The sequence below is a fragment of the Hylobates moloch genome, unplaced genomic scaffold, assembly GCF_009828535.3.
Source record: "Hylobates moloch isolate HMO894 unplaced genomic scaffold, HMol_V3 SCAFFOLD_16, whole genome shotgun sequence".
NCBI classification, from domain to species: Eukaryota; Metazoa; Chordata; class Mammalia; order Primates; family Hylobatidae; genus Hylobates; species Hylobates moloch.
The window spans coordinates 28,022,330-28,039,975 of NW_026652291.1; the positions used below are offsets into that span (position 1 = coordinate 28,022,330).

General features: G+C 40.2%; 1 protein-coding gene and 1 pseudogene across 8 annotated transcripts in view; one reads left to right on the forward strand and one right to left on the reverse strand.

Moving 5' to 3' along the window:
- TMED8 (transmembrane p24 trafficking protein family member 8) overlaps positions 1–17,646 on the forward strand; it is a 52,812-nt gene that overhangs the window by 21,529 nt on the left and 13,637 nt on the right. For 6 of the 8 annotated variants that reach the window (XR_009210378.1, XM_058429820.1, XM_058429818.1 and 3 more), the window contains one exon: positions 11,727–11,808. The exons of 1 other annotated variant lie outside the window; for it this stretch is intronic. Coding sequence is in view for 3 of the 7 variants with exons in the window: in XM_058429818.1 (XP_058285801.1) it covers positions 11,727–11,808 (82 nt within the window). In the remaining 4 variants the exon portion in view is untranslated. Of the gene's footprint in view, positions 1–3,640; positions 3,724–11,726; positions 11,809–17,646 lie in introns of those variants that run through there. One more of the 8 variants, XM_058429819.1, reaches the window with a different exon arrangement.
- Positions 3,429–4,464, reverse strand: LOC131381558 (broad substrate specificity ATP-binding cassette transporter ABCG2-like; annotated as a pseudogene).

Sequence of the window (17,646 nt, forward strand, 5' to 3'; positions counted from 1 at the left end):
TTTATTGCTATCAACATTCTTCTTAGAACTGCTTTTGCTTTCATTGCATCCCATAGGTTTTAGTATATTACATTTCCATTCTCTTTTGTCTCAAGATACGTTTTCTCTTTTGATTTCTTCTCTAATCTATTGGTTGTTCAGGAGCAGGTTGTTTAATTTCCACATCTTTGTGATTTTTCCCTGAATTCCCTGTTACTGATTTCTAGTTTTTTACCATTGTGGTTGGAAATAATACTTGTTATGATTTCAGTTATAAATTTGTTAAGACTTGTTTTGTGGCCTAACATCTGATCTATTCTGGAGAATGTTACATATGCAATGGAGAAGAACGTGTATTCTGCTACTGTTGTATGGAAAGTTCTGTGTATGTCTGTTGGGCCTATTTGGTCCTAAGTGTAGTTCAAGTCTAGTATTTCCTTATTACTTTTCTGTCTAGTTGATCTATCCGTTGTTGAAAATGGGATATTGAGGTCCCCTACTATTCTTATATTGCTATCTATTTTCCCCCTTCATGTCTATTAAAATTTGGTTTATACCTTTAGGTGCTCTGATGTTGAGTGCATATGTATTTATAATTGTTATGTCCTCTTGATGGCTTGACCCCTTTATCATCAAATAATGGCCTTCTTTGTTTCGTGTGACAGTTTTTAGACTTTATTTTGTCTAAGTACAGCCACCTCTGCTCTTTCTTGGTTACTGTTTACATGGAATATCTTTTTCAATTCTTCCACTTTCAGCCTGTATGTGTTCTTAAAGCTAAAATGAGTCTCTTGTGGGCAGCATATAGGTTGGATCTTAGTTTTTTTAATCCATTCACCCACTCGGTGTCTTCTAATTGGAGAACTTAATCCATTTACATTCAAGCTTATTATTGATAGGGAAGGATTTACTTCTATTTTGTTAATTGTTTTCTGGTTGTTTTGTAGAGCCCTTGTTCCTTTCTTACTCTTGTTTTCCTTTGTGATTTGGTAATTTTCTATAATGCTGAGCTTTGATTCCTTTCTCTTTATTATTTGTTTATCTGGGGTGGTTTTTTGCTTTGTGGTTACCATGAGGCTTATATAGAATAAATTATAGTTAGAATAGCTTATTTTAAACTGGCAACAACTTTAGATGTAGAAGGAAATTTACTCAATGTAATAAAGACTACTTATGAAAAACCCAAAGCCAGTGTCATAATCAATGTGGAAAAATGAAAATTTTTTCTCTACGATCTGGCACAAGGCAAGGATGACCACTCTCACCACTTCTATTCAACATAGTAATGGAAGTGCTAGCAAGAGCAAGCGGACAAGAAAAAAAAAGGCATACAGTTAGCTGAATGGTAGAAGTTATGTCCATTTGCAGATGACATGATCTTATATGTAAATAACCCCAAAAACTCTACAAAAAAAACCTTAGAATTAATACATGACATCAATAAAGTTGCAGGGTAAAAAATCAGTGTACAAAAGTCAGTTGCATTTCTGTACACAGTAACAACCTATCCAAAAAATCAAGAAAATAATCCCAATTTACAGTAGCACAAAAAATACTTAATAAATTAGCCTAGCGTGGTAGCCCATGCCTGTTGTCCCAGCTACTCGGGAGGCTGAGGTGGGAGGATTGCTTGAGCCCTGGAGGTCGAGGCCTCAGTGAGCTGTGATTGTGCCACTGCACTCCAGCATGGGTTATGGAGACCCTGTCTCAAGAAAAAAAATACTTACGAATAAACTTAACCAGAAAGATCTGGACACTTAAGACTATAAAACACTGATGAAAGAAATTAAGAAGACACAAACGAATGGGAAGACATCCTGTGTTCGTGATTTGGAAAAATTAATATTGTTCAAATGTTCATACTACCCAAAGCAATATGCAGATTTAACACAATCCCAATCCAAATTCTAATGACATTCTTCATAGAAATAGAAAAAACAATTCTAAAATTTGTATGTAACCACAAATACCCCGAATATACAAGCAATCCTAAGAAAGAAAACATTGAGGCATCACACTTTCTGATTTCAAATTCTATTACAAGCTATAGTAATTAAAACAGTATGGTGCTAGTATAAAAACAGCAGATCAGAATTGAGAGCCTAGAAACAAACCCAAGCATATATGACCAACTAATTTTTGACAAAGGCACTAAGAGGACACAGTGGGGAAAAGATAGTCTCTTCAATAAATGGTTCTGGGAAAACTGGATTTCCACATGCAAGAGAATGGAAATGCGCCGGGCGTGGTGGCTCATGCCTGTAATCCTAGCACTTTGGGAGGCCAAGGTGGGCAGATCACTTGAAGTCAGAAGTTTGAGACCAGCCTGGTCAACATGGTGAAACCCCGTCTCTACTGAAAATACAAAAAAATTAGCTGGGTATGGTGGCATGCACCTGTAATCCCAGCTACCTGGGAGCCTGAGGCAGGAGAATCACTTGAACCTGGGAGACAGAGGTTGTTGCAGTGAGCCGAGATTGTGTCACTGCATTCCAGCCTGGGCAACAGAGTGAGACTCCGTCTGAAAAAAAAAAAAAAGGCAAAGGATATGAATGGGTGTTTTTCCAAAGAAGACATAAAAATGGCCAATAGGTACATGAAAAGATGTTCAACATCAGTAGTCACAAGGGAAATGCAAATTAAAACCACAATGAGATATATCACCTCATGTCTGTTAGGATGACTTATCTTTGGTAAGAAATAACAACTGTTGGTACAAATGTAGATGATGCAGCCATTGTGAAAAATAGTATGGAAATTCCTAAATAAAAGTAGAACTACCACATGACCCAATAACCCCTATTCTGAGTATATACCCAAAGGAAGTGAAATCACTGCCTCAGATATCTGTTCATTGTCGCATTATTCACAGTAGCCAAGATATGAAAACAATCTATGTGTCCGTTGACAGAGAAATGAATAAAGAAGCTGTGGTGTACATACATACACACAGAGGAATATTATTTAGCCTTATAAAAGAAAGAGATCTTGCCATTTGCCACACATGGATGAGCCTGGATGACATTATATTAAGTAAAATAAGCCAGACACAAAAAGAAAAATACTGCTCGATCTCTCTTATATATGTAATCTAAAAAAAAGAGAAAAGTACACAGAAACAGGATAAAATAGTGGTTACTAGAGGTGGTGGTGGTGGTGGTGGTGATGGTAGAGGAAAGGGGGAGGTGTAGGTCAAAAGATACAAAGTAGAGATACATAGGATGAACAAGTCCAGAGATCTAATGTACAATATGAGAACTATGGTTAATAATATTGTGCTTGGGAATTTTGCTAAAAGTAAATTTTAGGTGCTCTTGCCACACACAATGGCCAACAGGTATTTAAAAAGATGTTCAACATCACAAAAAGAGAGGATAGCTGTGGGATGATGGATTTATTGATTTGCTTGATATGGTAACCATTTCACCATCTATATGTATATCAAAACATTATGTTGTACACCTTAAACATATACAATTAAAAAATTTAAAGTAATGAGGAAGATCTGTGTAATCTTTTCCAGACACACCATGAATGGAGTTCCAATCTTGGAATGCCACTTTTTCTGGACCTAACTCTTGAATGACCATGTTAATTCATTCATTTTTTTTCTATTATTTGTCATAGTTGTTGAAAGCCAAAGAGCTGCTGAGAACTGTAAATTTTTTCTCACTGTCAGAGTGCCCATGATGATATCATCCTGTACCACAGAACCTGAATTACATTTGAAATTGGCAGATTGAGGTACTCCATTTATCAAAACATCTCCAGATAATCATGTGGATCTTTTCTTTGCAGCTCAGACATCTAACAACCAAGGTTTGCCTCCACCTGTGTGTACCAGAATGGAGTTGAGGCCAGGTTTCATTGCTCCTTTGATATTCATTAATATTTCTTTTTAAACTGTTTTTTGATCAAGTAGAAAGCCACTCTTCACTTTTACTTGATAGCAGATATTATGAAAACAACATAGCTCCCCAGTAAATGTCTTCAGGTCATTGTAGGTTGTCCTGGGTAGGTCATGTTGTTTCATCATTGATATTTCTTTGTGACACTGGGATAAAAACTTGGACATTACCGGGAGACATCTGGAGAATTTCTGCCTGTGTTTACTGGTTTATTATAAAGGATAAACAGCCAGATGAAGAGGTACATAGGGCGAGACCTGGAAGGGTCCTGAGTGCAGGAGCTTCTGTCAGCATGGAGTTGGGTTGCACCACTGAATGTGGATAAATTCACCAACTTGAAAGCTCTTCTAGGCTGTGTTGTTAAGTGATAAAAACAAGTTGTAGCTGGGCGCAGTGGCTCATGCCTGTAATCCTAGCGCTTTGGGAGTCTGAGGTGGGCATATTGCTTGAGCTCAGGAGTTTGCGATCACCCTGGGCTACATGGCGAAACCCCATCTCTACAGAAAATTTAAAAAATTAGCCAGGTGTGGTGGGCTCCAGCTACTCGGGAGGCTGAGGTAGGAGAATCTCTTAAGCCAGGGAGGTTGAGACTGCATTGAGCTGTGATCGCACCACTCTACTCCAGCCTGGGTGACACAGCAAGACCCTGTCTCAAAAAAAAAAAAAAGTTGCAGAAGAAGAATGTGTATTTTTTTCTAAGATGGGGGCAACATAAAACTATATGTATATGTATTTCTTTATGTTTTCAAAAACAAATAATGGAAGATTAAAAGCTAAGGAGAAGAGTGTTATAATATCCATATCCTTAGTTATATTGTTATTCTTTTAAAACTATTATATTTACATTGTAGAATAAAGCAAATATGTATATATGTGAATATTATTAAGATCCAGGATTTTCCACAACAAGACTGAAAAATACACATATAGAATTAAAGTTAGGTTAAAATCTTGTAATCTGGGCCGGGTGTGGTGGCTCACGCCTGTAATCCCAGGACTTTGGGAGGCTGAGGCGGGCAGATCACGAGGTCAGGAGTTTGAGACCAGCCTGACCAACATGGTGAAACCCTGTCTCTACTAAAAATACAAAAATTAGCTGGGTGTGGTGGCATGTGTCTGTAATCCCAGCTACTCAGGAGGCTGAGGCAGAATTACTTGAACCCGGGAGGCGGAGGTTGCAGTGAGCAGAGATTGCGCCACTGCACTCTAGCCTGAGTGACAGAGCAAGACTCCGTCTAAAAAAAAAAGAAAAATCCTGTAATCTGAATTAGAAGTATTTGCATGAATTCATTTCACATGTATATTTTTATGTGTGATATTAATATATGACATTTAGGATATATATAAATTTGTGTGTGTGTGTGATGTATGTGTAATATTTTAGTTGATTGTTGATTGTGGTCTTTAAATACAATTTCTTTTTTTTTTTTTTTGGAGACAGAGTCTCACTCCATCACCCAGGCTGGAGTGCCTTGGCACAATCTCAGCTCACTGCAACTTCCGCTTCTTAGGTTCCAGCGATTCTCATGCCTCAGCCTCCCAAGAACCTAGGATTACAGACGTGTGCCACCATGCCCAGCTAATTTTTGTATTTTCAGTAGAGATGGGGTTTCACCATGTTGGCCAGGCTGGTCTCCAACTCCTGACCTCAGGTGATCCACCCGCCTCAGCCTCCTAAAGTGCTGGGATTACAGGTGTGAGCTACCGTGCCCAGCCTTTAAATATAATTTCTAATGAAAAAGAACCAGGACTCCTTAGAGAAATAGTTGATTCCAAGTGTGGGACAGGCATTTATAAGATTTTAAAGCTCAGAACTTATGCTATAAGCAAGACCACTGGTGTCATCTTAAAAGGACACAAGAGCCAACTTTAAGGAGCTCCCACAGGCCAAAATTAGGAAAACTTGAAGCACATAAAATATGTTAAAATTCATGTGTTTCTAACAATACTTCAAAGAACAAATCATTGGTTATCTTTGGAGGTTACGATTCTAACTCAGCTGGCGAAGGATCAAGTCTTTATCCTGCTTTTCTCTTATGACTGTGTCAGAGTAGCCAAATAGTTGATGAGGGGAAGTTTTGTTTTGTTTTGTTTTGTTTTTAGTAGAATTCCAACTAAGAACAACTGTAGAAAGTGCTAGAATTGGAAAAGTCATTTTCTAGTTTTTAGTGAAATCCTGTATCTATTTTAGACAATGATCGTGAATGCCTGCTAAAGCCACTAGTTCCAGGGTTAATGAGGAGCTTGATGGTGGATTAGGCCGAAAACATGAACCTAATCTTTGTATCATTAAACTTGTGATAACCATAGATTATGTGCCTCTTAGTGTAATACAATAGGAATTACATATGTTATTTCTGGAATATTCTTGCAAGAACAAAACTGAACCTGAATTGAGTCAAGCCTCTAGATCAACACAGTCCAATAGAATTTCTTTGACGGTGAAAATGTGCTCCCTGGCAACAGTAGCCACTTGCAACTCATGGCTGTTGAGTACTTGAAATGTGGCTAGTTGAGATAGGTGGACCGAATTTTAAATTCTTTTAAATTTACATTTAGCCACGTGTACTAGTAATTACTATACTGGACAGTGAAGCTCTACATCTATGACTGGTTTATAGGAAATATAGTGCATAAAATAATCTGTTAAGCGATACCATGAAAAGGCAGTCAGCCAAATTCAGAATGTTTGAAAAGTCTGCAGATCAGTTTTTAAAAATTTCAACAAATATATTGTATACAGACCCATGGTGGTGAGGATTGGTGTAGATTAAGAGATTTATAAGGTAAATTTAGTGTGTGAATCTTATTTGGATTCTTATTCAAACAAACCACCTCCTAAAAAGAAATTCTGGGAGACAACTTGGAGAAATTGGAGCATGGGCTGGGTATGAGATGATATTAAAGAATTGCCAATTTTGTAGGAGTGATAATGTTGTTGTACCTCTGTTGAAAGTCTTTTTCTTTAGAGATTTGTTCTAAATGACTGTAATGGTAGATACAATGATGTCTGGGCTTTGTTTGAAATAATCTGTTGGTGGGTGGGGCAAGAAGGTAGGGCATGGAGGAAACCAGGCCAAGTAAAATCTTGGTGAGAAGATAGGTAGGGTGCATGAGTCTTCATTCTACTGTGATCTAATTTTGTGATTTTTGTATATGTTTAACATTTTCTACAAGAAAGGTTTTTAAACAGCAGTAATTAATTAAAATATATGAAGAATAACAAGGAATAATTTACTCAGAATTTGGAACAGGGAATATAGGATAGGAAAGGGCATTGGGTAGGGGAATTCTAAAGTACTAATAATTCACCTAGTTAGTAGGTATGCAGGTATTTGTATTATTAATATTTTAGCTCTGTATCTTCTTTTCATGCAGTCTTTCATATGTGTGGTTTATTTCACAATAAAAAGAAGAAAAGAGCTCATTGTTACTATGTAAGGCCTCTTACGGACTCCAATTGGAGGAGCACACTTGAACCTTATGGGGTTACAAAGTAGCCTCTCTGGTCTGTTTCTCTCCTAGACCCAGAGGTCCCCTTGTTTTTCTTTCCCTTTACTTGAATGCATCATTGTACTCTCTGAAAATTATCTCCTCTGCTTAGTCATCTGCTTTTACGTGGCCTGCGAAGGCTTCTCCCAAAAGGCAGGCTCAGCTCCTAAAGTGACAAAGTTCTCCACAGTCTTTCTGTCGTGGATACCAACTCCAAATTTTATGGAAGAGAATCGGACTGACTTTTGGCCAGGTGCTCACCGGAAACCAATTAACTATGGCCAACATAATGTACCTTGATCATAGGAACTGCCACTTCCAAGGCTGTTGACGGGGGAGGTTCTTAAGAAAGGGTTGTAGATACTGCTAATAGAACATCATTATCTCTAACAGTCTATAACAATCTCTAACTGTTATAGACAACATCATTGCGTATAACAATGAAAGATTTGGAATAAGCACTAGCTCTACCAGTAGAAGATTAAGAATTGGTTAAAGAAATAATGGGACAATGTATGGGATAATATGTAGCCGTTTAAAATTATGATATAGCCCTACCTTTATTGACTCTGAAAAATATTCATTGAAAGTGTTTATTGGCTGCGGTGGGTCACGCCTGTAATCCCAGCACTTTGGGAGGCTGAGGCAGGTGGATCACCTGAGGTCAGGAGTTTGAGACCAGCCTGGCCAGCATGGTGAAAACCCATCTCTACTAAAAATACAAAAAATTAGCCAGGTGTAGTGGCGTGTGCCTGTAATTCCAGCTACTCAGGAGGCTGAGGCAGGAGAATCACTTGAACACGGAGGCAGAGGTTGCAGTGAGCCGAGATCACGCCATTGCACTCCAGCCTGGGCAACAGAGCAAGACTATGTCTCAAAAAAAAAAAAGCGTTTGGTGCATGTCCTTTCAGAAACACACATACACACACACAATACATATACATATGTATTTGTATGTATATATGTATTTCTCAAGGGATATACATCAAAATGTTAACAGTTGGCCAGATGCCATGCTGTAACCCCAGCACTTTGGGAGGGGGAGGTGGGAGGACCGCTTGAGCCCAAGACGTCAAGACTAGCTTGGGCAACATAAAGAAACCTCATGTCTTTTTCTTTCTTTCTTTCTTTTTTTTTTTTTTGAGATGGAGTCTTCCTTTGTCACCCAGGCTGGAGTGCAATGGAGCAATCTCAGCTCACTGCAACCTCTTCCTCCAGGGTTCAAGCGATTCTCCTGCCTTAGCCTCCTGAGTGGCCGGGATTGCAGGTGCCCGCCACCACGCCCACCTAATTTTGGTATTTTCTAGTAGGACAGGGTTTTGCCATGTTGGCCAGGCTGGTCTTGAACTCCTGACCTCAGGTGATCCACCGTCTTCAGCCTCCCAAAGTGCTGGGATTACAGGCATGAGCCACTGCGCCCAGCCAACCTTGTGTCTTTTTTAAAAAAAGTTAACAGTGGTAATCTTTGGTTAGTGGGGTTATGGTTAGTTTGTTGTTGTTTTGCTTATCTGTATTTCCTGATTTTTTTTTACAGTGAACAATGTATTATCTGTATATTAAAAATTATTTTAAAGGAAATAAAGCTGGAAGGGTAGATGCAAAATGTTTTCTTATCTGTACTTACTTTTTTCTACAATGAACAAAGCATTATTAGTATAATTTCAAAAAGTTAATTTGAGATGCATAATAGGGTATATAAAGTCCTGGTTTTAAGTTAAAAAATCAATTACTTTCCAAAAGTCTATTTTAAAAATAGAGCATAGGAGAGAGTGGGCTTGGAAAAAGTTTATTTTTGTAAGCCCTGGAGATCTTGATTGACTTATTTAGGCCAACAGTAGGTTTGCAGTTAAGAAATCTAGTGCCTGGTTAGGGTATTATGTCAAGAAATATTGTGTCCTTTTTAAGAGGTTATTGTCAGTACAGTCTGCACGGATTGGAACACACCTGGAAAAGTTGTTCATTTTGGCTCCTTTGTTTAAATGGAACAAACTAAGTGAAGCAGCTAAAGGGGGCCAACATGGTCACAGGCTGTGTGGTGTGAAGATGACCAGCCTGAGGTGAAGGAACTTCTGGAAATGTGACAGCCAGCTGTCAATATGGGAAAGGATATTGTGGGGAGTAGTGGTCAAAGAGTAGAATTTATTAGAAAGCACATTTCACTTAGGTCAACAGATGGGAGAACTTTCTCTTTGCATTTTCCCTCAGTGAATGGGCCTCTTTACAGAGTGGCAGAGACTGGGGAACAGTGTCTTAGACTTAGTTTCTTTGTTGGGAGAAAAATTGGATGGCAGGAGCTCTAAGGTCTTTCTGCCTATGAGACTGAATTGACCCAAAGAAAAATAGATCTTGGATGGGCACAGTGGCTCACGCCTGTAATCTCAGCACTTTGGGAGGCTGAGGTGGGAGGATCACTTGAGCCCAGGAATTCAAGACAAGCCTGCCTGGGCAACATAGTGAGACCCCCGTCTCTACAAAAAAAAAAAAATTAGTCTGGCATGGTGGGGTGTGCCTATGGTCCCAGCTACTCAGGAGGCTGAGGTGAGAGGATCGCTGGAACCCAGAAGGTTGAGGTTGCCGAGAGGCCGAGAGTCATAATAGTGTCACTGCACTCCAGCCTGGGTGATAGAGGGAGACCTTGTCCCAAAAAAAAAAAAAAAAGAAAAATAAATCTTGTTCACATATAAAACAAGAGACTAAATTAAGCTTGGATTAAAAATTTTGCCTGTCATTTTCACTTTGACTTTGCTACCAAACTCTGAAACTTTCAATGTTTGAAGTTTACTTAAGTTGCATTTTGTATTGAGAAGTAAACTTCAGTCTTCAGCGTCTTGTTGTCTTACACAGAGGGAGTTAAATGAGGGGCTGTCTAAATGCACTAAACCATATGCTCTCTGAGTGTTCAAGGAAAGGCTAAATGAATAACCCACAAAACTAAGTAGCATCTGATGGTTAAGAGCACAACTGCCTGGGTTTGAATCCTGTCTCTATGCCTTAAGTTCCTTACTGCAAAAATGGCTGTGATAAGACCAGCCATACATAGGCTTGTTTTGAGCTTGAAAACATGGCCTTCATTATGCATTTCACCTATATACTCCTTGAGGGCACCTAGTTATTCAATAAATCATTGGCAAATGAGTGGTTGAATAAATAAATGAAAATACAAAAGTCCTTTACCTGACCTTGGGTACGTTGATCTGAGCTTATTGAATGTAGAAGTGACACTTTATACTTTGATTCTAAATTCAGTTTATCTTACATCCCACTCTACCCTCTATGTTCTGCTTAATTTAACCATCTGCTTTCTGAGAAATATGATTTCTTTCTTTCTTTTTATGAATTTTTTTTAATTGAGATGGAGTCTTGCTCTGTCGCCCAGGCTGGAGTGCAGTGGCGTGATCTCAGCTCACTGCAACCTACACCTCCTGAGTTCAAGTGATTTTCCTGCCTCAGCCTCCTGAGTAGCTGGGACTACAGCTGTGTGCCACCATGCCCGTCTAATTTTTGTATTTTTAGTAGAGACATGGTTTCACCATGTTGGCCAGGCTGGTCTTGAACTCCTGACCTCAAGTGATCCACCCACCTCAGCCTCCCAAAGTGCTGGGATTACAAGTGTGAGCCACCATGCCTGGCCCTATTTTTTTTTAATTTTTAAAATTTATTATTATTTATTATTTTTTTGAGACAGAGTTTCACCGTTGTTGCCCAGGCTAGAGTGCAATGGTGTGATCTCAGCTCACTGCAACCTCCGCCTCCCGGGTTCAAGTGATTCTTCTGCCTCAGCTTACCAAGTAGCTGGGATTACACATGCGTACCATCATGCCTGGCTAATTTTGCATTTTTAGTAGAGATGGGGTTTCACTGTGTTGGTCAGGCTGGTCTTGAACTCCTGACTCACCTCAGCCTCCCAAAGTGCTGGGATTACAGGCATGAGCCACTGCACCTGGCCTTAATTTTTTTTAGAGATGGGGTCTTGCTCTGTTGCCCAGGCTGCTTTGGAACTCCTAGTCTCAAGCGATCCTCCTGCCTTGGCCTCCCAAAGTGTTGGGATTATAGGTGTGAGCCACTTCACCTGGCAGAAATATGATTCTTAAATTAGGATTAACTTTTTGGAGACTTGTTTTAGAAATGAGTTATTTTTTTTTATGAATGAGTTATGACTGTCTGAGAATACTTGGATGTGATGACTTGAATAATTTATGTGTTGGGTCTCTGAGAGCGTAAAGTTAATACCAGAATGTTTTTGGGAAGAATTTGGTTGAAATTGCTAGATTTTTTTTTAAAGATACAAGATAATTATGATTGTATTCCCTCTCAGATATTGAATTCTTTCTTTCTGTGGTTTTCTAGAGAATGAAGATCTAGAAAACAACAAGGATACCTCTCTATTGGCTTCTGCCACTGATCCAGAACCCTGTTCCTCACCCCACAGGTAACCACTTTGGATAGAATGCTTTCAGAGGTTTTATCTTCTGAGATGAGTAATTGGTAAAAGAAATAGGTAGTGACTTTAAGCGGAGAGGCAAGTTAAAGTAAAGAATTTGGGCTGGGCGCGGTGGCTCACGCTTGTAATCCCAGCACTTTGGGAGGCCGAGGCAGGTGGATCACGAGGTCAGGAGATCGAGACCATCCTGGCTAACACAGTGAAACCGCGACTCTACTAAAAATACAAAAAAAAAAAAAAAAAAAAATTAGCCTGGCGTGGTGGCAGGCACCTGTAGTCCCAGCTACTTGGGAGACTGAGGCAGGAGAATGATGTGAACCCGGGAGGCGGAGCTCGCAGTGAGCCAAGGTCGCACCACTGCACTCCAGCCTGGGTGACAGAGCAAGACTTCGTCTCAAAAAAAAAAAAAAAAGACTGGATAGTTGGCCAGGCACCGTGGCTCACGCCTGTAATTCCAGCACTTTGGGAGGCCAAGGCAGGCAGATCACAAGGTCAGGAGTTTGAGACCAGGCTGGACAACATGGTGAAACCCCGTCTCTACTAAAAATATAAAAATTAGTCGGGCATGGTGGCAAATGCCTGTAACCCCAGCTGCTCGGAAGGCTGAGGGAGAGGAATCGCTTGAACCCGGGAGGCAGAGGTTGCGGTGAGCTGAGATCACGCCATTGCACTCCAGCCTGGGTGACAGAGCGAGACTCTGTCTCAAAAACAAACAAACAAAAAAACAAAAAAATATGAGTAGTTTTGTTATGAATCAACCATCAAGTGTGTTTAGGGGCAATGTCAGGTCTATTTCAGGTTATACATTTTTCCTTTACTCTCAGAGAATAAAACTATAACAAATAGTCTAGTGTAGTGTCCTCATTTATCTTCTCCTGAAGATCATGTTCAAATGTTAAAATATTTGAAGGAGATTCCAAGTAGACTTGCAAGAGAATGCATGTTTGATTTTCACCCGTAAAATGCATATACCTACATATGCCCTCACAAAAACAGTTGGAATTTTTTTATTCTGTACTTTTCAGATTAAACCATTATGATGGCCTTTAAGTTGTCTTTCTTAATTTCCTTCTCTGCCCATCTCATCCAACCACCATCATTGATATCAGAATGTATAACAGAAAGAGAAGAGGTGTACTGAGCCCTGGAAAGAGTAGAAACCATGAAGCACTACTAGAATAACTAATGAAAACCTGTATATTGGAGAACCCTGAGCTAGTGAGTTTTGTAGTCCAACTGATCAGTTCATGGGACAGTGTTGTCCAGTAAACTGTGGTCTCCACACAAAACTGATGTCTGGGAGTAGTGGCAGATGTCAAGGTATTTCAAAAATCTGTTATTTCATGAGTTCCATTTAGAAGTTATTTCCTCTTACTTTTGCACGTGAAATAATTTGTATGATTAGTATAATTATAATATAGTTGGTTATAATAGCCATGGTTTTTTTTAAATGTTCCTCTGTAATAATGGTAATGAAATAGTTACTTTTGTTAGACATTTCTATTTGCCAAATACTATACTAGGGGTATTTATTATCTCATTTGATTTTCATAACAGCACTCATGAAATAAATACACCTGCTTTTTTTTTTTAAGATGAAGCAAATGAAACAGTGAGTTCAATAATTTGCCCAATTTCACATAGCTTTAGTTTTGTTCAGCTCTATAGCTTATTCTGATAACCAGCTAGAGTCTTGGGTTCTATGCCTGAACCTACTCAGTTAATATACATAATAATCCTGTAGAAGACGTAGCATCCTCAAGACTTTGATTATTTGAGACCATTCATGTTTTCATCAAATCTCCTGAGGAGAACTCCTTTCTATCTTCTTGCCATCATCCCTTTTCTGTACCTGCTGATTTGAAGGATCTTTGGGTAATGAGTTTGGCACAGAGGTGTTTTTTTTTTTAATTTGTGCAAATTTATGAGGTCCATGATACATTTTTTATGTGTATATAATGCACAGTGATCAAGTCAGGGTATTTACGGTGTCCATCACCAAAGTACACAGAACTGTTTTGTCCTTTGGAGGGTCAATACATTTTTTAAAATAAGAAACACAGAACATCTTTGGACACAAAGGGATTTAATTTTTTTTTGAGACGGATTCTCACTCTGTTGCTTAGGCTGGGGTGCAGTGACGCAATCTCAGCTCACTGCATCCTCCACCTCCCGGGTTCAAGCAATTCTCCCGCCTCAGCCTCCTGAGTAGCTGGGACTACAGGCGCACGCCACCATGCCTGGCTAATTTTTGTATTTTTTAGTAGAGATGGGGTTTCATCATATTGGACAGGCTGGTCTCAAACTCCTGACCTTGTGATCTGCCCGCCTCGGCCTCCCAAACTGCTGGGATTACAGGCGTGAGCCACCGCACCAGGCCAGGGATTTAATTTTTAACTTTTGTTTCTAACATTTGCTGAGTGAAGATAAAAATCCAGTGAATGTGATGCCTGAGGCTTACTTCTTATGCTTCTGTGTCTATTGGAAATGGAAACGGCACAACTTTTTATCTTTTCTAGTGAGGCTGGCTGGCCGGCCAGGCTCTCCCCTTCCTTTGAGGTGACCTCCCTGCTCCAGGTCAGTACAAACCAGAAGCTTAAAGCGGAGGCTTTTCCTTTACGTGGCTTATCACCAGCATCAAGTAATTTGAAATTAATCTTTCCCCAAATGCCCTTTTCTAATTCTCCAGAGCATAAAATGCTAATGTGAATATTAAATTTATGTGGGTGGCACATATCCTGTTTAACATAATTTTATTATTTAATTATTTCTTGAGACAGAGTCTTGCTTTGTTGCCCAGGCTGGAGCGCAGTAGGCAGTCATAACTCACTGCAGCCTCAAGCTCCTAGACCCATGCAACCCTCCCACCTCAGCCTTGTGAGTAGTTAGGACCACAGGCATGAGCCACCACACCGAGCCTTAAAATATGTTTTTGAAATAAGCAGAACCAAGTTTTTTCAGAGTAGTATGCACAAAGACAGACTAAATTTTAGATGTCACACACAGTAAGTCAGGCTAATGATTCAGATAGCCTGTTGTAGTCTCACCTTTCCAATATTATAAGTGATAGTCTGATCCAGAATTTCTCTTTTATTCCCAAGCAAAAATTAACTTATTCATTTTTTATTCAACAAATATTTTGGGGCTAATACTTATTTATTCAACAGATGTTTGTTGGGAGCCTACCATTTAGGTACTAAAGAGACCACAAATGAACAAAATAGTCCGTCACTGCTCTCAGGGAGCTTACGTTCTAGTGGGGGAAGTGGACAGAAAACAATTACACATCATACTTCATAGACTCTTAAGTTGCCATCAACTGTAAGATGTACTTTCATGTACCACCAAGAGAGGAAGAAATGCTTAAGATAGATCGTCTAATAGACCCCCCATATGCAGCTGGGATACCAAAAGCCTGCACCTTCAGTGAAAATATAAAGAAAAAAATCCGCCACACAGAAAAGGACAGCAAGGAAACTTGATTGTCTCAAACTTGACACTGTGTCATAGGAGAAAAATAATATCTCCCCTGAGAATAGGAACCACCAGTTGGTATTAGCCAGTGTCTTGTCTAAATTCACTCTGCCAGGATGATCTAAACAAAACCCTAAACAGAGAACTTAATTTCAAGGAGTCTCAGATTGGTAGCATTCCTAAGTACTGGCAGAAGCAAATGCAAATCTCTTGTGGAAAGACTTGATGTCATTCCAGGCCCACGGCACTTTTAAGATATCATCAATTTTTAAGACATCCTGTCTTTCAGTTGTGTTAAAATCTGAAAGCCAGTGTGCATCTTGCAATCAACAAAATATGCCCCATGTCATGTCAGGCAGTAATAGGTGCAGTGAAGAAAAATGAAGCCGGGTAAGGGCAGAAACAGTGACAAGGCCAGGAAAGGGTAGCCATTTTATATACAGACCTCTGAGAAACCTCTCAGCAGAAAACCTGCAGGAAGGAAGTCTTCAGTTAACTAAAGAAGAGTTAATGTCCTAGAAGAGTATTCTAGGCAGAGGTTACAGCAAATGCAAAAGTTCTCAAGTAGGAGAGTACTTGGGGTGTTTGAGGACTATCAAGGACTGAAGAGGCTGTTGTGGCTGGAGGGACCAGGGCAGAGTGAGGATTCTGAGAGGTGAAGTCAGAGCGCAAAGGGCCTTAGGGCCAGGCGAGGTGGCTTACACCTGTAATCCCAGCACTTTGGGAGGCCAAGGCAGGTGGATCAACTGAGGTCAGAAGTTTGAGAACAGCCTGGCCAACACGGTGAAACCCCGTCTCTATTAAAAATACAAAAAATTAGCCAGGCGTGGTGGTGCACACCTGTAGTCCCAGCTACTTGGGAGGCTGAGGCAAGAGAATTGCTTGAACCAGGGAGGCAGAGGCAAGAGAATTGCTTGAACTAGGGAGGCAGAGTTGCAGTGAGCCAATCCGAGATCATGCCACTACACCCCAGCCTGGGCAACAGAGCAAGACTGTGTCTCAAAAAAAAAAAAAAAAAAGGGCCTTAGAGTTCCAGGTGGCAGGCTTGGTTCCCCGTGCTGTGCATACAGAGGCAGTGAGACTCCGTGCCTGCCACCAAGCTTACTTTCTTTTTTTTTTTTTTTTGAGACGGAGTCTTTCTCTGTCCCCCAGGCTGGAGTGCAGTGGCGCGATCTCGGCTCACCGCAACCTCCACCTCCTGGGTTCACGCCATTCTCCTGCCTCAGCCTCCCGAGTAGCTGGGAATACAGGCGCCCGCCAACACGCCCGGCTAATTTTTTGTGTGTGTGTTTTTAGTAGAGACGGGGTTTCACGGTGTTAGCCAGGATGGTCTCGATCTCCTGACCTCGTGATCCGCCCGCCTCAGCCTCCCAAAGTGCTGGGATTACAGGCTTGAGCCACCGCGCCTGGCTACCAAGCTTACTTTCTAGTAGGGGAGGCAGATGATACACAGTGTCAAGAAACAGAAATGGACTATAATTTCTGGGTTGAAGAGCATTAAAATAGACCCACAGCCTAGGCCAGTTTACAGCTTACACTGAATTACCCAAGTGAACCTATAAAGATCAACAGAATCCCACAGCTCTGATTCTTGGAGTGACCTCCTCTTGTCTGTCCTGAGGTAGGTTGGAGTAATTTTTGATATTCCAAAAGATGGCTCTGTTTTATCTGAAGGAGTGATTTTTCTTGTTTGTGTTAAAAAAGGAAAGAAACAAACTAATAAACTCTAAAATGAAGCCTCCTTCTGTTTCCCCCATGAGGTGTATACTACCATTTTCCAGTCATTTACTCAGCCTCTTTGAGGAAATGATGCCCTCAAGCAGGGATTCTCAGACCTTTATACTCTTAAAAATTATTGAGGACCCAAAGAATTTTTGTTTGTGTGGGTTATATCTATCAATATTTACTATATTAGAAATTAAAACAGCCAAGCGCGGTGGCTCACGCCTGTAATCCCAGCACTTTGGGAGGCTGAGGCGGGCGGATCACCTGAGGTTGGGAGATGAGAACATCCTGGCTAACATGGTAAAACCCCGTCTCTACTAAAAATACAAAAAAATTAGCCGGGTGTGGTGGCGGGTGCCTGTAGTCCCAGCTACTCGGGAGGCTGAGGCAGGAGAATGGCGTGAACCCGGGAGGCGGAGCTTGCAATGAGCTGAGATTGCACTACTGCACTCCAGCCTGGGTGACAGAGCGAGACTCTGTCTCAAAAAAAAAAAAAAAAAAAAAAAAAGAAATTAAAACGGAAGAATATGGTTATTTGTTCATTGAAAAATAATAATGAATGCATTACATGCTATACATAAAACATGTTTTTACTTAAAAACAACTAATTTTCAAAGCAAAGAATGT